Source organism: Myxocyprinus asiaticus, chromosome 9 (assembly GCF_019703515.2).
Source record: "Myxocyprinus asiaticus isolate MX2 ecotype Aquarium Trade chromosome 9, UBuf_Myxa_2, whole genome shotgun sequence".
NCBI classification, from domain to species: Eukaryota; Metazoa; Chordata; class Actinopteri; order Cypriniformes; family Catostomidae; genus Myxocyprinus; species Myxocyprinus asiaticus.
Window position 1 is genome coordinate 5,162,513 of NC_059352.1, and position 20,205 is coordinate 5,182,717.

At 37.1% G+C, this 20,205-nt stretch overlaps 1 protein-coding gene across 2 annotated transcripts in view; it reads left to right on the plus strand.

Annotated features, from left to right (window-relative positions):
- Nucleotides 1-19,964, plus strand: part of LOC127446285 (voltage-dependent calcium channel subunit alpha-2/delta-2-like) — a 347,446-nt gene extending 327,482 nt beyond the window's left edge. For both annotated transcript variants that reach the window (XM_051707064.1, XM_051707065.1), the window contains 16 exons: nucleotides 4,417-4,477; nucleotides 6,266-6,363; nucleotides 6,949-7,039; nucleotides 7,166-7,228; nucleotides 7,310-7,413; nucleotides 8,956-9,054; nucleotides 9,379-9,473; nucleotides 9,982-10,029; nucleotides 10,168-10,239; nucleotides 10,338-10,490; nucleotides 11,447-11,499; nucleotides 12,222-12,277; nucleotides 12,367-12,490; nucleotides 12,733-12,842; nucleotides 12,948-13,030; nucleotides 13,130-19,964. In XM_051707064.1, the coding sequence (XP_051563024.1) occupies nucleotides 4,417-4,477; nucleotides 6,266-6,363; nucleotides 6,949-7,039; nucleotides 7,166-7,228; nucleotides 7,310-7,413; nucleotides 8,956-9,054; nucleotides 9,379-9,473; nucleotides 9,982-10,029; nucleotides 10,168-10,239; nucleotides 10,338-10,490; nucleotides 11,447-11,499; nucleotides 12,222-12,277; nucleotides 12,367-12,490; nucleotides 12,733-12,842; nucleotides 12,948-13,030; nucleotides 13,130-13,237 (1,418 nt within the window). In that variant the 3' untranslated portion in view covers nucleotides 13,238-19,964. The remainder of the gene's footprint in view (nucleotides 1-4,416; nucleotides 4,478-6,265; nucleotides 6,364-6,948; nucleotides 7,040-7,165; nucleotides 7,229-7,309; nucleotides 7,414-8,955; nucleotides 9,055-9,378; nucleotides 9,474-9,981; nucleotides 10,030-10,167; nucleotides 10,240-10,337; nucleotides 10,491-11,446; nucleotides 11,500-12,221; nucleotides 12,278-12,366; nucleotides 12,491-12,732; nucleotides 12,843-12,947; nucleotides 13,031-13,129) is intronic.
- Nucleotides 19,965-20,205: the final 241 nt, after the last annotated feature.

The following is a 20,205-nucleotide window of genomic DNA, read 5'->3' on the forward strand; positions in this document are numbered from 1 at the left end:
AAATTGTATGGTGCCCATTTATGTGTGTTTACGGTAATACTGATGACTTGCTAACCGAGAGAATAATGAAATTTAAACAGCTGTAATAATGAATTAAACCAAAATGAGGTGATAAACAGCATGTAACAAACATTAAAACAACAAAACACACAATATTTATGTAATTTGTAATATTTATGATAGCAGCTAGACTGTGTGTGCAGCGGTGATTTGTCTGTTTCACAGACGCTCACTACAGCGCTCATCCTTAACAGTTCCACTATATAACTTATGAAATGTGAACACAACAATCATAATGGGAATACAGTGCATCCGGAAAATATTCACAGCGTTTCACTTTTTCCACATTTTGTTATGTTACAGCCTTATTCCAAAATTGATTAAATTAATTATTTTCCTCAATTCTACAAACAATACCCCATAATGACAACGTGAAAGAAGTTTGTTTGAAGTCTTTGCAAATTTATTAAATAAAAAAATAATAAAAATAAAAAAATCACATGTACATAAGTATTCACAGCCTTTGCTCAATACTTTGTTGAAGCACCTTTGGCACCAATTACAGCCTCAAGTCTTTTTGAGTATGATGCTACAAGCTTGGCACACCTATTTTTGGGCAGTTTCTCCCATTCTTCTTTGCAGGACCTCTCAAGCTCCATCAGGTTGGATGGGGAGCGTCGGTGCACAGCCATTTTCAGATCTCTCCAGAGATGTTCAATCGGGTTCAAGTCTGGGCTCTGGCTGGGCCACTCAAGGACATTCACAGAGTTGTCCCGGAGCCACTCCTTTGTTAACTTGGCTGTGTGCTTAGGGTCGTTGTCCTGTTGGAAGATGAACCTTCACCCCAGTCTGAGGTCCAGAGTGCTCTGGAGCAGGTTTTCATCAAGGATGTCTCTGTACATTGCTGCATTCATCTTTCCCTCGATCCTGACTAGTCTCCCAGTTCCTGCCGCTGAAAAACATCCCCACAGCATGATGCTGCCACCACCATGCTTCACTGTAGGGATGGTATTGGCCAGTTCAATCTTTGTTTTTCATGGTCAGAGAGTCCTTCAGGTTTTGGCAAACTCCAGGTGGGCTGTCATGTGCCTTTTACTGAGGAGTGGCTTCCGTCTGGCCACTCTACCATACAGGCCTGATTGGTGGAGTGCTGCAGAGATGGTTGTTCTTCTGGAAGGTTCTCCTCTCACCACAGAGAAATGCTGGAGCTCTGTCAGAGTGACCATCGGGTTCTTGGTCACCTCCCTGACTAAGGCCCTTCTCCCTCGATCGCTCAGTTTGGCCGGGCGGCCAGCTCTAGGAAGAGTCCTGGTGGTTCCAAACTTCTTCCATTTACGGTTGATGGAGGCCACTGTGCTCATTGGGACCTTCAATGCTGCAGAAATTTTTCTGTACCCTTCCCCAGATCTGTGCCTCGATACAATCCTGTCTCGGAGGTCTACAGACAATTCCTTGGACTTCATGGCTTGGTTTGTGCTCTGACATGCACTGTTAACTGTGGGACCTTATATAGACAGGTGTGTGCCTTTCCAAATCATGTCCAATCAACTGAATTTACCACAGGTGGACTCCAGTCAAGTTGTAGAAATATCTCAAGGATGATCAGTGGAAACAGGATGCACCTGAGCTCAATTTTGAGTGTCATGGCAAAGGCTGTGAATACTTATGTACATGTGATTTTTTTCATTTTTTATTTTTAATAAATTTGCAAAGATTTCAAACAAACTTCTTTCACATTGTCATTATGGGGTATTGTTTGTAGAATTTTGAGAAAAATAATGAATTTAATTCATTTTGAAATAAGGCTGTAAAATAACAAAATGTGGAAAAAGTGAAGCGCTGTGAATACTTTTCGGATGCACTGTAGGTAACATTATAGTGATCGAATAGTCATGAGTTGTAACATTACAAAAGTCTCAACTCGTAAAATACAACAAGCACATTTGTTTCACTCACAAACTAGTGCTTTTAGCCATCTCGAGTTACTCTGTGAAATTTTTCAATATCTATGAAATGTGTTAGGTTGTTTTGCGGCTTGTTTTAATCGCAATGCAATTATCGGTGAAAATATCGGCGGTAATTACATTAACGGCACAATAATAATATTTAGATTTTCCTGGTTATCGGCCAATAATGTATCAGCCGCCGATATATCGTGCATCCCTAATGAAAATATATAATGTAATGGAACATCAAATTATGTCCCTAACAATCACACTTATAGCCGTTTTATTTATGTTAAACTATCCATAGGTCATGGTTTTATTTTTCAATTATTATTATGTTTATATTTACAGTTGTATTTATGATCTAATTTGTATTGGTATTTTTCCACCTGTTGTTGTAGAGTGATTTTTATGTAACTGCAAAAGGTGCTGTGGAAGAAGTTGGAAAGGGTAAAATGTTTGGATTTGGTATGATTTTTCTGACTACTTTGTTATTTTTATTATATTTCCGTTTCGTTTGAAGCGTAATTTGAATTTAGAAATCGTGTTTTAATAAATGAATTAATTTTTTCAAAATCAAAATCGACCGATAGGAGTGAAGTGCATGCCGATACAATCACTGTTAATACACGCCATGATTTGTGTGTCAGTAGATGAAAATTATTGATAATACTTACATTCTCTATAATTGAATGGAGCGTAAATCCAAATCCTGACAAGAATCAAATTTTCTATGCATATAAAAGGAACGTGTCACTGTCATAGAAAGGAACGTACTTTTCTGTTCTTCTAATTCATTGCATACAGTCCATTTACACTACTAACTTCATATGAATGTGCTGTTTATTTCGCTGGTGCTTGACAGGAAATTACATTTATAATAGGATACAGACAGTTCAATAACCAGAGAAAAGCCTCAGAATTAAATTGTACTTGACCCAGCCCATTAGTGCATTGTGTGCGCGATTTCACCAAACATATTTGCGCCTATAGACTTAGCGCATGCTTGCACGAAAATATCAAAACTTCATAGCCATGCCCACTGACTTTGCGCTTATGACCTGTGGCATAGCACTGTGCTTAACGCTAGCACTCTTAAAATAGGGCCCATTATGTTTAATGTGCATACAGGCCTTTGCCATACAATGAAAGTGAATGGAAATTGAATATAAATATATTCGCTGTTGGAGCTCGACAGCCCCACTTTCATTGAATGGAAAAGTCAACATTCTTCAAAACATCTCATTTCGTGTTTCATGGAAGAAAAAAATTCTAACGGGTTTTAAATAACATGAAAGTGAGTAAATGAAGACAGAATTTTCATTGTGGGTTAATTATCCTTGTAAACTTGAAGCTGACTGTGCAGAAATGTAGCTTTCTTTTAATTCCGATATTCGAAAATGAGAGAAAAAAATATATATGAGAATATAAGCTTGTCTTTAGATTCACTTAGGTTGTCTCTAAAACTTTGATCGAAGTTATTTATTTTGAATGTGCAGGAATAGGCTGGTTACTTGCTGATGAAGTTGTTACAGTTAGATGGCCTCCTTTAGGTCCTCTCCAGTTGTCTTGGTGATGGAGCACTTGGTAGTGCCCAGTTTGTTTGTCTTCCTCCTCTTACCTCCCTGTGTTCTCATAAGCTTGATCCCTCTGTCCCGTCTATCACCCCACAGACTGCCACACGGAAACTCCACTATATCTTCAAACATCTTGACCTGAAAGTGCAAGGCATTGTGGGGGGAAAACTACCTGGGCACAACAGTGGTTTATGTTTTTGTATAGATAACCTATATGTATATAATCACAAATGTACTAACATAATTTTTAGAGCTATATATAATCTGGATATGTCATGTGTATACAATTATTTGTCAGGATAACTTCAGGATAATGTTTAATAGTTTGATTAAACTGCGTTGCCCTCTCTCTTGCCCCTCACAATGCAGGGCACTTTCTCCAATTGTGTCCGTCAGAGTCGCTCCGTGGTGCCAGTCTGAGGGGCGATCACTTCCATCAGGACCCCTGCCTCACCCACTCCCAGCAAAATAGTTGGCCACGTTGATGCCGGTTTAAAAAGAAAGCAACACGCCACACTCTTTGTGGATATTGTGTCTGAGAACTCACTTTATCTCACTTTGTATCCAGAGTGTCGAGTCAGTTCTCCGACTTTTCAAAGAACAAAATTTGAACAATATATGTGTTGGGGATTATTTTGATATTTTTAAAGTGCAAACCAAAGTCTCAAAGTGTCTGCTTTCCAAACTATTTCATTTTTCCAACCAATACAATTCCATATATGGCACCATACTGGCTAAAGCTGGTATTCCCCCATGATTTCCTCAGTGTTGCTATGGTAACGTCCCCACTGCGATCCCGCACCTTTTGAAGAGCAGCTGCTGTTAATTTCTTTCTCAGAAGCCTCCCTGTGTTCCCCGCTCGCCCCGAATAATCTTGCCCATTTCTGTTGCAGATTTTGAGTCTCTCCTGCCAAACACTTTTGAATCAGAGGGACATGTGTTCATTGCCCCCAGGTAGCTTTGTGTGACTTGTATGACCATGTCCCGCTGCATACGTCCATTTTTTAACTTCCTTTTCAACATTCAGTAGCCACTGTAGTCTTTATCCACTTTGTGTGTTGTGCGTAACTTGTCTTTCCATTTGAATCCAAGTTGTGTGTGTTTATTTATTGTGTTTTGTCTGTCAAGACTTCACTGTCGCTACCCGAAGGAATGAAAAATCACAAATGAGATCAGTTTAATACCTCAGTTGTTAGACTGCATTGTGATCAAATGCTCTCCAAATGGAGACTTTCTCAACATGAATCTAAACTGACCCTATTTATCTATTTTAAATGCACATTCCGTCTTATTGTGCATAATTCCTCATTGCACATTATTTCTAAGAGAAAAAAAAAAGTTTGTCTTATAGTATTTCATCAGAATGTAACTTCGTCTGATGTCATCAAGCCCTCATATTTTTCAATCCCTCCCCATCACTCTTCATGGTCATAATCAATTCTTCGTAGATAAAATCAGGTCCCACCCTACATTTTTCTCGTTTCGCTCGAAAATAAATCACATTGTCTAAGTAAAATGGATTGCAAATGCAGTTTCATGTTGACTAAAGTCTCCAGTAATCTCACATTTGCATCCTCTAGAGATTCAAATGAGACATCAACAGTGTCTCAAATTGTGCTCAGATTTTCCAAGATACCAAAGTCTGCAATCAAAAGTCAGATATTTCAATATGAACTCTTCTCATCAAATTTCCCCAAAACCAAATGAATGCTATCCACGTTCATTTTTATAGTGCTGTAATCTTATTGTATGTCAACAATTGTCTCATTTGTCTGTTTGTATTTCTCTTGAGATCTGAAACCAAGTTGATATTTAAACGAAACATACTGGTGAATCCATAAGTTAATAAGTCCATTTTTGGCAAATACAAATAAGATTTTTCTCTGGGTACTTACTGTATTTGTTAGTATTACCTCATTGTCTTCTGCTCTCATGGAATTGTATCTTCTGACACTTATTTTGACCTTCAGTACATTTTCCTCATATCCTATCATCATCTAATTCCACGGCTCTGAACCCTCTGCTGTGTTTGCATGGCGTTCTCCTCATTTCCTTACATGTGTCATCAGTGTCAAGGGGAAAGGTTGATTTTGACTTGCACTCATGAAGCTAAAATAAAAATAATCTTTCTCTCTGTGTTTGTCCCGTTACAGTTTAAAGCCTATACACTGCAAAAAATCCTGTCAGTATCTGTCTTGTTTTCCAGTTACAACATCTAAACATCCTTAAAACAAGATACATTTAACTGAGAAACATTGTATATTTGTATAGTTTGTATACATTGTATCTTGTGCATTTATATGAGGTTTTGTTTACTTTTTATATTGTTTTGTGAGGTTTACACGTAAAACAAATGAAAAAATCTGCCCGTAGATCGGAACAAAATACTGTTAAGTTTGCTTCTCACGTAAATGTATCTTGTTTGGGGGTTGTTTACAAGTCTAAATATTTTCATCAAGAACAGGATTTTTCGCAGTGCAATTATGTTTTATATATGTTTATATATATTTGTGATGTTTTGTGTGTGTTGAAGTTATATGCATAAATATCAGTATTATAGCAAGTAATACTGGTACAGTATGATTTTGCAAGCTGAAACATTGGTCAAGGCAATGATTGCACCTAGTGTTTAAGCTACTGCTGTTTGTTTAAGTGAAACTTTCTGTGATCAAAGTCTGTGCAAGATAGAGTTATTTACAGTATGTCAGTATGCCAGTGTGGAATAACACGTGTTTTCCTCAGGGAATACTGCAAAGAACTGGAGCTGTCCAACAACAACACAGAGTTCCTGCTTAACTTCATCGCTCTGATGGAGAAAGTCACACCTGACTCCAAACAATGTGAGTCTTTCAAATATCACAAATGTCAGTATGTACGTCACTTCTTCTGATATTTGCAAAGGAATCACATGCACAAAACGATTAAGGCTCTCTTAAAAGAATTGTTCACCAAAAAAGAAGCCTACAAATAGGACAAACAAGTACAGTAAAAGTAGTCCTTTGTACTTTGTGTGCTTTGTGTAAGTAACAGACTGAAATTTAAGCCTTTATTCAATAAAAGTTTTGCCCTCCATCATAGCTTTTAAATCTCATTTGCGCTTACACATATTCAGACTTAAAGGAACGTTTGGATTCAATACAAGTTATGCTCAATTGACGGCATATGTTGCATAATATCGATTACCACAAAAAACTATTTAGACTCAACCACTGTTTATTTAAATTTGTTTGTTTTTTTAAAAAAAAGCAAAAATCGAGGTTACAGTGAGGCACTTAAAATAGAAATGAACAGGGCCAGTCTATAAACGTTAAAATACAAAGTATAGCCACAAGACGTAAAGTTATACATGTTCAAATAATTTTAGTCATTTAGATGATATCAGTTCATATGTCATAGCCTAATTTTTTTGTCATCATACCACACAGGTGACAATTTCCTGTTGCATAATCTGATCTTGGACACGGGCATCATCAGGCAGCTGGTTGATAAAGTCTGGAAGACCAAAGATCTCAACACGTATGTTGACATTCAAAACTAATTATTTGATTGCAGATTCAGTTAGGACAATGCAAAAATGCATCTGCATAACAGATAGTAGGAAATGACTGAGTGTGTTTGTGTGTGTTGTGATTGATTGTCCAGGTATGGCTTTTTGGCTGTCTTTGCAGCCACAGATGGAGGCGTCACTCGAGTGTTCCCAAATAAGTAAGTCTAATTCTTTCTCTATCTGTGTCACTGTCGTATTTGAAAGGGCTGCCGAGGTAAAGTTTGTGTGTAAATCATCAGGGCTGCTGAGACATGGGAGGAAGATCCAGAACCATTTAATGCAGGTTATTACCGTCGCAGTCTGGACAACAAGGGATATATCTTCAGAGCGCCTTATCGCACTGGTGAGTGAGTTACAATCTAGACTAAATAGAGATGATCGACAGTATATTGCCAAAGATTTCGCTGGCCATATAAAATGAAGCAGCATGATGATGTTTTACATCATGCATTACATTTTTGGAACTATGATTAAAAAAAAAGAATAATAATAATAATAATTTTAAGCCATTTTAGGGCAAATACATAAATATTGACATATTGAATAGGAACAAAAGTCTGAAAAACAGGGGGGTATTACATTGAGATAAAAACACAAACATCAGAATATTGGACTTGGATCTATTAATTATACATAAGTATATTTAGGAAATATTAAAATTTGACTATACCTATTAAGAGTGGCGGCCTGTGCATTTTAAATCTAGGCCTTCAGTGTGATCCATGCCATTAAGAAAACACTGTTTCACAATGAATAAGACACCCAATGCCTACGGACATCATACATTATGTCGCAGCCAACTAATAATACCAATTGACATTTTAAAAACACATCCCCGCACAAAAGCCAAAACTTGAAACGACACTGACTGCTCAAGCAAAGCAAGCCTAATTTAAACTGCAGAATGATTGTTTTGTGAAATGAACGTCTCCCGGACTGGCATTAAAAAAAAAAAAATAATTTTTTTAATGAATCTGCCGAAGAGGTCTATAATCCCTGGAAAAAGCTATCTAATAATACTGGTGATTTAAATGTTGCTTGCAATAAATTTTGTTTCGTCAGGTACACGGTTACTTTTCAAAACTTGAACCTACAATGAAAGTTCGAGCCAGCCTAATTTACACTTAGAAAACTCCTGATGTTGCTATAACAATGCAAAAAGCACTTACCAATTTACTTGAAGTGAAAATCAGTCCTCCTTTCTTTTTTAATAAATTAAGCAATCACACGGTCATGCAGAACATATCATGGGTTTTTAAATCCGTAAGGATCTCTTTCTCAATGGCGACAGTGGAAGTGATGACAGCCGACTCGTCAGACAGCTTGATCTAGCGCTCTTTGCTTTTGAATTATGTACATCACTTAAAGTATGATTGTGTCACTCAAGGCCAGCTAGAAGGCCTCTACCGGGACATATCCTTAAGATCACACCCACAAAGAACAAATAAATCAGTCTTATTAGCTGATAAAATGCCTATTCATTTACACTGTTGAGGGATTCTGTAGAAATTCTGAAGGCTTAACGGGGTGAGACTCAGACTCATGCGCTGTGATAGCCATCATGCTATGCTTGTAAGCATCAAGGAATACATTCTGATTCTACAAACTTTTTGTTTTTCCCTATTCGTTTGTAGATGAATTAGGATTTGAAAAGGGTTGAAAATATATAGACAAAAAGGTGAATGTAAAGGTGAAAGGTAAATACAAAAATATGTATTATTGGGCATGTTAGACCAGCAGAGAAGGCTTTGCGTGTGGAATTGTATGCAATTTTTAACAAATTTTGGAAGTGGAATTTTTTATCCTGGAAAATGTTTTTTATTAAATTGAAATAAGCAATACATAGATCTGTATTTGAAGCTGCTTTGTTCTTGTCCTGCTGTAGCTAATGATGACATACTGAACCCAGAGAACGACACCATCGGGATACTGGTTAGCACAGCAGTGGATATCACCATTGGATCCAGAAACCTCAAACCTGCAGGTTAAACAAAATAACTTTTTACTTGCAGGAGTGAATTTTTGAAATAAAACAAGAGTATGTGTAATGTACTTTATGTTTAAAGTATTGTTCAAATACATGTATTATCAATTACATATAGAGGTCATAAAGATAGCGTGGTAGAAACAGCCTGTTTAATTCAAAGGGACAGAGAGAGGTTGGAAAATTGTCACAGTAAAACTATTATGTCAAAATGCCACTTTATCTCAGTTTCTGTGATTTTATTGTGTAAATGTAAGGGTTTAGGAAACACCGGACGGTTCCTGTTTCAAATTGTCTTTGTATCTTACACTCTGTGTCTGATAGTTGTGGGTGTAAAACTTGATCTAGAAGCTTGGACCGACAAATTCAAGATACTGGCGAGCAACCACACAGAAAGCAACCGACAGAGCTCTCAAACGGTAAAATGCACTCACACAAACACTTATAATTCTCTAAGTAATACACAGGCAGGGACCTGGGTACCTCAGCAAGTAAAGACACTGACTACCACACCTGGAGTCACAAGTTTGAATCCAGGGAGTGCTAAGTGACTTCAGTCAGGCTTCCTAAGCAACCAATTAGCCCGGTTGCTAGGGTGGGTAGAGTCACGTTGGGTTAACCTCCTCGTGGTCGCTATAATGTGGTTCTCGCTCTCGGTGGGGCATGTGGTGAGTTGTGCGTAGATGCCGTGGAGAATAGCGTGAGCCTCCACACACGCTAGGTCTCCACGGTAACGCGCTCAACAAGCCACGTGACAAGATGCGCAGATTGACTGTCTCAGACGCGGAGGCAACTGAGATTCGTCCTCTGCCACCACGAGGACTTAGAGCACATTGGGAATTGGGCATGACAAATTGGGGAGAGAAAGGGAGAAAATCCAACAAAAAAAAAAAATCTAATCCACAAGTTTTGGTTTCTCTCTTTCAGTGTGGCCCAACCAGTGGCTGTGAGATGGACTGTGAGGCCAACAGTGATGTAAGTCTGCTTCTTCTAATTTATTGACTTTGGCTAGGGTTTCTTGCTGTAAGCTGTAACCAAGCAAAGAGATACAAAAATAAATATTGTCAGAATGCAGTCACGTGTTCATTTAAAGCTGTTCATCTGTCTTTGCAGGACTTGCTGTGCTATCTGATAGATGATGGAGGTTTCCTCATCATGTCCAATCAGAAAGACCACTGGAATAAGGTTAGGAAGAACAAAGGAAAACAGTCAAGTAAAAAGCTATATTTGCACATATTTTTCACCGTGGTCTTTACTCTGTGGTCTTCCTCCTCCATCTGTAGATTGGTATGTTCTTCAGTGAGGTGGATTCCGCCCTTTTTTACGCCCTCTACAACAACTCCCTCTTCAAGCGCAAGCAGTCTTATGACTACCAGTCAGTGTGTGATCCTGTACCCAGCAGCAACACTGGGGCCGCCCCACGAGGAGTGTTTGTGGTGAGGATAGATGAATGGATGGATGACTGTTTGGATGGATGTTTGGATGTATTTTTGATGGATGCATGGATTGTTGGACTATGTTGAGCCGGCCAAAACAATGGCTGGATGGACGGCTGAATTTTTGGATGGATGGATGGATGAATTAATTTTTGATGGATAGATTTTTGATGGATGGAATGGAGTATTGAATGGATGGATTAATTTTTGATGGATGGATTAGTGGATGATGGATGTATGGATGGATGAATTTTTGGATTAATGGATGGATAGATGAATGAATTTTTGATAGATAGATTTTTGATGGATGGGATGGAGTATTAAATGGATGAATTTTTGGATGGATGAATGAATATTTGATGGATGGGATGGAGTATTAAATGGATGAATTAATTTTGGATGGATGGATGGATGGATATTTAGATGGATTGTTGGATGGGATGGATTTTTGGATGGATTGATTGTTGGATGGGATGGATTTTTGGATGGATTGATGGATGGATTGTTGGATGGCAAAGATTTGGGGATGGATGGATGAATTTTGGATGGATGGATACATTTTTGGATGGGATGTATTTGTGGATGGATGGATGGATGGACTGATATATAGTTGGATACATTTTTTAAAGGATGCATTTTTGGATGGATGGATTATTGGATGGGATGGATGGATGAAATTTGGATGGGTGGATACATTTTTAGATGGATGGATTTTTGGATGGATTGATAGATGAATGGATAAATTGATTTTTGGATGGATTTGTGATGGATGGATTGATTGATTTTTGGATGAATGGATGGATGGATTGCTTTTTTGACTTTATGTTGTGGTTGGTTGAGCCAGCCGAAACAATGGCTAGATGGATGGTTGGATCTTTGAAAGCATGCAAGTCAAGGGTAAAGTTTGATTATAATAAATGTTTAGCTATTATATCATTCTTCTTTCTCTCTCTCAGCCTACTATTGCTGATGTGTTAAATGTTGCATGGTGGACGTCAGCAGCTGCCTGGTGAGCTAAAATCTTACACATGTACACACATACACACTTACCGTGAATAAATGTCATATGTACAGTACTGTGCAAAAGTTTTAGGCAGTTGTGAAAAATGTTGCATTGTGAGGATTTCTTCAAAAATAATGACATAAATAGTTTCCATTTATCACTTAATGTCATACAAAGTCCAGTAAACATAAAAAAAGCTAAATCAATATTCGGTGTGACCACCTTTGCTTTTAAAACAGCACCAATTCTCCTAGGTACACCTGGACACAGGTTTTCTTGGTTGTTGGCAGATAGGATGTTCCAAGCTTCTTGGAGAATTCGCCACAGTTCTTCTATTTCGGCTGTCTCTATTGATTCTGTCTCTCTATGTAATCTCAGACTGACATCGATGTTCAGTGGGGGAATTTGTGGGGGCCATGACATCTGTTGCAGGGCTCCCTGTTCTTCTATTCTAATCTTTTCTTTTTGCAAAAGTAATTTTTGGGAGTCTTAATATTTATATTTCCTATTGACACACTAAAGCTGAAGATATAAATAAACATCTTAAGACAAATGTTTTTGCGAAACATCTTAAGTGCCTAAGAATTTTGCACAGTACTGTACATATCTCAATTATGTGGTAATATTGTAAATATGTTCATACAGTATACCATAAATGCACAGACACAGGAGTTATGTTGCCATTTGTAATTTTTTGGTTTGTGTAATTATGTTGTTGCAACCTGTAGGTCACTGCTTCACCAAATGCTGTATGGATTTGCCTATCATAGTTGGTTCATGACAGGTTTGTGTGCAAACATATATGCATTGTAAAGGGTCATCGTTTCAGTGAAGCAATATGAGATCAGATCTAATGTGTGTGTTTGTGTGTAGATGAGGTAGATGCTGAGGGATTGGACTTCAAAGAGATGAGCTGTGTGATGGTACAGACACAGTTCTACTTCAGTAACATCAGCAGCTCTTACAACATACTGCAGGACTGTGACAACTGCTCCAGGTCAGATACAATTCCATGATACTGTAAAATCATATAAGACAGCCCTGGATAATGCAGTCCTAAACGATTCTTATGTCCTGTAGGAGAAAAAAATCAATTAACTGACGTGTCACTATTCTTAAATGATTCTGGGTTGATAACCCTAACCCACAAAAAATCAGAATCAGATTTCAATTAACTATTGCACTGATGCGTCATATAATTAAATGCTGTTTATCTACATTAATGTGTCTGTTTCACAGATTAATTCATGCTAAGAGAATAAACAACACTAACCTGCTGTTTGTTGTGGCTGAAAGACTCTCCTGTAACTCCTGTGAAATGGAGAAACTGTCTCAGATGGAGAAAGAATGTATCCTTATCCACCATACACTTTATGGATTTTCTTTATCATACCTTCTGGAAATTTTACATAAGTTTGTTGAAAAGATATTTCTTAACACCCTTCATTTCTTAGACAAAGAAACAAATACATGCGAGACAATAGCCACAGCCCGGTATAGAAAAGGACCAACGACCTGTTTCGACTACAATGTTTTAGTACGTATACATGCACTCACTTGAGTATTTAAAGAAACATTCATACATTAATATTTAAAACTTGAACCCATATCCCATTCTTTTCTGTCTCTCTTACAGGAGAACACATCAGATTGTGGGCGGGGTCACTCGTTCCGCCCCTCCCTCCTCACTTTACTCCTCCTCCAGCTCCTCCTCCTGTCTGTTATGGCCCACCCCTCTGTTTAACTCCATCCTCCTCCTCTTCCTTCTCGTCCCCTTAATTCTGCATTTCTCCTTTATCTCCCCGTTGCTCTAGTCATAGTTAATACAAGGGACTTCCTTCCGCCCTTATATGGAAGCCCAAGTTGTACTGCTTCATCAACTTAGCTTCACAGGTTGTTGCTTAGTGACCGTTGCAGAACTTTGATGTCTCCTGCCAATCAAGAGCATTTGTGGGAGGAGCTAAAAGTGTCTTTACGAAACAGGAAGCTAAATATGGAAGCCACAAATATATGGAAAGGAGACATGTTGGAAAACGACACAGACTGTTCCCTCACAAAACACCCGCCTTTGCGGCGGTAAGGGGTTAAGTTTCACTTGACTCCACCTCTGAAGGTCAAAGGTCATCCTCATCTTCATCCATTACAGTAACCTGTGTCTACAGGGCTACAGGACATTCTGACGCCATCTAGCTTGCGGTAATAAGAAAATAACAGAAACAATAAGAGCAGAACATGTGATTATCAAAATTATCAGTAACAACGTGAGTATTAAAAATATACCTCCATATATTAAGATATTTAATGAGAAAGGGAAGATGATAGGTGTTATTTATTCAATTATCTTTTGTTTATTTATGCACTATATCTACTTCTTGCCAAAATAAGACTAGTTGTGTGGTCAAATTTTTCTAGCCAAATTAGGAGGTAGGAAAAACTAAAATGGCTCACATGTGTGAACGAAGTACTCATGTTGAGATAAAAGCAGTATTATAACTCATATCACTCATAAGGGCTTCATATATTTATTATTTCATTTTATTTTACTCCCCAGATCAGAATAGTTTCGAATTTTTCATCAGCTCATGTGTTTGTCTGGTGAAAAGCTTAACACAAGGCAAACTATATTAACGCCTCCGTAATAAAATAACTGCGGCTAATTTGTAAGAACGTGTTCGTTTTTAAACAATCAAGAAGGGATTTGGTAAGTGGAGAGAGATTGATGGATTGAAATGATATGTGATGAAATCAGTTTGCAAACTCTAAATCTATTATATACATACAATTTTCCATAATCACAGATTGTACATTGCATTCAAACGAGCACTTCACAACACATTCTGATCGTTTGCACCATTGTTTACAATGAAGGATTTGTCAGTGAATAGTAATGCGATGAAACCATGGTTCTAGTTAATGTGATCACTATTGTACTGTAGAGCAGAATAGTTTTATTTTTTATATACATAAGGCACAAAACATTTTCTACACAAGTATGCGAATGCAAATGCTTGAAATTAGGGCTGCACGATTATGACAGAAATCATAACTGTCAATAATTTCCCTTGCTATTCCAATTCCATTTTGATTCGTATAACTAACATTATATTACACAACAGACATGTCTGATTAGTTATAATGTTCAACATCTGCATAAAAACATGTAAATAGAACATTTTGACGCGATGGGAGTAGGCCTAAATCAAAATGTTGTAATTGACAGTTTTCATGATTAGTTCACGATTAGCTGTAATTGTAATCGGGATTATTTATTCAAATTAATTGTGTAGACCTACTTCAAATACACAAGTTCGATGTCAGATGCCATTGCATTTTGAAACGCACCAGAACACAATTCATTACGCAGTGCCAGTATGCTTTGTATTCTCAGCGTATAATTAGCATAAACCTCTTCTTCATGGCGGAGCAACTGTTTGAAGAGAATCTTGCTGAGCAAGTTGGCTAAAGTAAGCTGACATGTTTATAGCTAGTTATATGAATAATAACACATCCGTTTTAATGGCACAGATATTAAAAGGGAACTCTTATCGCTCCCCTTGAGTACTGAGATTAATACCGCCACAGTACAAGGGAACGTTCGTTACATTTGCATCCATCTTTGTGTACTTGCGTAGAGTATGTTTCAGACCTAAGAGATGTTTTAACCAGTTTTTAGTAGCTATCAATTATCAAGATAACATCATTTTTTTGTTTTGAAATGTTTGTAATGTGATGAAATTGCAGCAAAAATTCATGTTTTGGCCGAGTTCTATATTATTCTCTTTTAGCTGTGCCTTGATGCACTTTTACATTAGACAGCACTGATCATAGAGCACGATAATTATAGAGACAGTTCAATGAGCTATATAAGGTTACAGTAAGAGCCATTTCATGGGCCGTATAACCAACATAGGCTGTGTTTGGAATGGAAAACTAGTGCACTGCATACTGTACAGTATACACTGTATACTGCCTGTTATTTTTTTAAATAGTGTGTGAAACAGTACGCATTAATCAATGATAAACATTTGAAACCGTAGAATGCTACATTGTTGTCTCTTGCCCTCATTATCTTGCATATTTAATGCTGTAAGTGGCGTCCAGTTATCATCTTGGACATTCAAATAGTTCATTTGCATTTTGTAATCCAATTTTGTGTAAAAAAAAATAAAATAATAAATCTTAATTCTTGGCTGTCTGATAAGATTAGTCAAGAAGGAGATAAAAATAACAGGTTCATTCATCAAACTGGAAATGGAAGAAGTTTTTAGTTTGGTAAATTGAATGGGTCATTTGGGTATTTCTTCATGCATGCACACATTATACAATACATACTGCAGAAATACTCTATTGTTAAGCCAGTGTTTGCCATATCCTTTAGACCCCAGTTGAGATTTATTGCGATCTATCCCTGATATTTTATCAATCTAAATGTAAACAAACCCTGATTAACTCATAAGAAGCACCTTATACATTTACTTTGTCAGTAAATGCGCTCAGATCCTTATTTACTGATCCTCAGTGCTCGGCAAATATTTTATTTTCACCCATCTCTGTGGCCATCACCTTCAACATAAAGTAAAGATGTGTTAACAAACACCATCATATATTGTGGAGCCGTCTTAAGCATTGTCTTGGAAAGACCTGCACATTTGTAGGACCTTGTCACTTACACTATACAAACATAAAGGTTACTCAGTGGTACTTTGTAGCACTTTATGTTCAGCAAAGAACCTTCTTCGGATAGAAGTACAGGCTGTTCAATGGGTTGTACTGTAGCCTTGCACTTGCTGTTGATCGTTAAGTGGACAAAACATTGCAAAGACTCCAAAAAAACATGGGTTGTAAACATGTGATGTGACCTAAAGACAGTATAAAACACATTGAATGCAATGTACTTGTTTTCATTTGCATCTAATTTGTCAAATATTGCGTCTTATGGTCCATCGGGTTCTTAAGTTGACTACAAGGTTCTTGCTCTTACAGTATAGAGTTTTCAGATCAGTCTGTTGATTCCTGGCTTCATTGAAGCACCAGATGGTTTTCTCAAGAACTCAAAGATTAAAACTTCTATGTGGAACCTAAAAACTTTCCCATATAAAACCCTTTTCTGATTCCCAAACCTTTCTTTTTAAGAGTGTACTTTTGTGGGTGAAGTTCTTGTGACTGAGTATGGGTAAACTAGGTGTTAGAGTTGCAAAACTGACCGCTCTACATCAGCTCAATCCATTTTAAGCTTCATAATGGAGGTGCTCTGGTTATAGAGTCTGGAGTTAGTTTCGTCTGGTTTGTTTGAGGGAGTGAGTGTATATATGTGTTTGTTGGTTTACTAATGGTTGAGGAAATGAATCAGTGTTTGCTGTTATGAAGTATTTGAAATAACTGTGAAAAATAGACAATTTTATGCGAAGTACTTTTGAGAGTATCGTCATTGTTGGTGTTGCAGGAATGATAACACAAAAGTGTCAAACGAATGTTTCATATCTGTCTGTCTCAACGCAATCCGTGCTAAAACACTTCACTTAATGTTCACGTTCACCCAAAAATTCAATTTTGTCAATTTATTCACCCTCATTTTGTATAAAATTGATATGATCTTAATTGCATGGAAAACAAAATCAGATGTTTTACAAAACTGTCAAACTGCTCTTTTCCTTTTAACAAATATATATAGTTACCTGAGACCACCAAGCTTCAAAAAAGCACCATATAAGGGTTTGGAACAACACAGGGGTGAATAAATGATGACAGAATGTCATTTTTGGGTCATCTACTCCTTTATTGTTCTCATTTACTCACAAACAGATTTCAAGATGTATTTTATAGACATATTATTTGAGAGGTGAATGGTGCATGTTTGACACTGATGCTAGTGGACACATTTCTAATATCACTGTTTCCTGTCTGAATTTTGTATATCAGCTTTGCGCCACCTTCAGAACTAATTGATTTTAGAGGATATTTGATGTATATGCTTAATGTCAGGTTGAAAGTTGAGCTTAATTCAATGGACTGTACATACAGTATCACTAATATATGAACTTGAATGCAATCCTTATCTTCACAATATCATCTATGACTCATATGTTTAAATGGCATAATGCACATTCTGATGAATTTCTGAATCCGTCAACAATATTAAACACACGTTGTTCCTGAATTTATATTTGACAAAACTAATGACAAAAATACCCATAAATAACTTCCTGTTTCAATATATGTGCACGGTCATATGTGGTGATGTACAAAAAAAAACAAAAACTGAAGACCTTTATGGCAAAAACGGAAATGATGTGAGAAGTTAAAGAGATAGTTCACCCCAAAAATTAAAATTCTGTCATCATTTACTCAATCTCAAGTCATTCCAAACCAGAAAGAATCTCTTTCTTTTTTTTTTTTTTTTCTTATTTTAATATGGAATGCCCAATTCCCAATGCACTGTAAGTCCTCGTGGTCGCGTAGTGACTCGCCTCAATCCTGGTGGCGGAGGACGAATCTCACTTGCCTCCGCATCTGAGACCGTCAATCCGCGCATCTTATCACGTGGCTTGTTGAGCGCATTACCGCGGAGACATAGCACGAGTGGAGGCTTCACGCCATCCACCGCGGCATCCACGTACAACACACCACGCGCCCCACCGAGAGCGAGAACCACATTATAGCGACCACGAGGAGGTTACCCCATGTGGCTCTACCCTTCCTAGCAACCAGGCTAATTTGGTTGCTTAGGAGACCTGGCTGGAGTCAGAAAGAAAGACTGTATTTCTTAAGTGAAACACAAATATATTATGTTACATATTATAAAAGTGAATGGGTACAAGGGCTGTCAATCGGCAAAATTGTGAAACAATAGTCCAAGTTTCAAAACACAATTCGACAAGTTTGAATACACGAAAGCACAAAAGAAATTTGAAAGATATGGTGTTAGCAAAACATTTTCAGTGACGACAAAGGGACAGTTCACCCAAAAATGAAAATTCTGTCATCATTTACTCAACCTCATGACATACCAGATGTGTATGACTTTCTTTCTTCTGCTGAACACAAAGATTTTTAGAAGAATATCTCAGCTCTGTAGGTCCATACAATGCAAGTTAATGATTGCCAGATCTTTGAGGGTCCAAAATGCATATAAACACAGCATAAAAGTAATCCATATGACTCCACAGTAGTTAAATCCATATCTTCAGAAGTGATATAAGTGTGGGTGAGAAACAGATACAAATGTACTATAAACCTCGACTTTCACATTCTTCTTCGTTTGTTTTTGGCAATTCGCATTCTTTGTGCATATCACCACCTACTGGGCAGGGAGGAGAATTTATTTTAAAACTATTTTTCTTAAAATCTTCGTTTGTGTTCTGCATCAGAAAGAAAGTCATACACATCTGGGATGGCATGAGGGTGAGTAAATGATGAGAGACCTTTCATTTTTGGGTGAACTATCCCTTTAAATTTCAGCCTGTTCCTCAAATCTACAATATGAAGGTGAGTAAATGATCAGAATTTTCGTTTTTGCACGAATTATTAATTTAATGTCGAAACTTGTCAACTTTTTTTTTTTTTTTTGCCTGTTTATGAAAACAATCTGCAATTTTACTACATATCAGAGCAAAGAAAGTGCTTTAAAAGGTGGAAATATGCCTTGTTCTTTATTCTAGTGAGTTATATCAAAACTTTGTCACACTTTTTATTTGTTTTAATTTTATTTCTTGAGGAAAGTGTATAATTGTCTTAATACTGGAACACTGTCGATGTACAGGGGCATGGAACTGCCCACGTTAGCGAAACACATTTTTGGCAAGACACCACGATTAAATGATCATGAATGCATCTGTCTTTTGTCACAATTCTAAGTACCTTGCTTTTAAGTGGTCTGAAAGATTTGCTTTTGCCAAATAAAAAAAGAGAAAAAAATAGTATTCATAAAGAAAAGCTAAAAAGAGGAAGCAGCTTGAACAAGGGGAGGGGTCTGCTCTATAACTCACCCACTGGGAGGAGTCATTCATTTAGACCCTCCCCCTCCAAAGCAACATCCTTGTAGGTGCATTTCCATCAGCGAGATGTGTATGTGATTACGTAGTCTTTAGTCTGGTGCTCCGTGACAAATGTGTAAAAAAAAAAAATATGTATATTAAAAAAAGGAGAAACTGAATTTTAATATGAGTGAGGTTTAACAGTGTATTAACGATCCAAAAATAGAATCACAGTACTGCTGATAATACTCATGAGTTGAGGTCTGATATCATGGTGAGCGTATTTTTCTTTCGTTTGTTTAATGGATCGTGTGTTGGGGGCTCAGTGCCTTGTGTCTGGGTCTAAGTTGCTCCATTTATTTCTTTTTTGTACAGACAACAAAAAAAAGACAAAGGGAACATTTGTAAAATATTGTGTCTGTGACTCCTTGTAAAATATTTTCAAATTGTTTATTACAGAGAATCAGTTATTAAATAATGTTCATATTTTTCACTTCAGTGCATTTTGTAGTGTTTATTCTTCTGATATAATCAGGTCATTGCAGCTGGACAAATAAACACAAACACATGTTTCGTTAAGTCATTGGTCCCACTTTATCTACAAATGAGGCATCTAAATGTACTACAGTCTTAAAAAGCTAAATGGAATGAGTGGAATAAGTGTTGTCTGACTTTGCAAAGAAAAATCATTATGATGCAGATCTGTAATCAAATATGATGCTTTTTTAGAATGCATAAA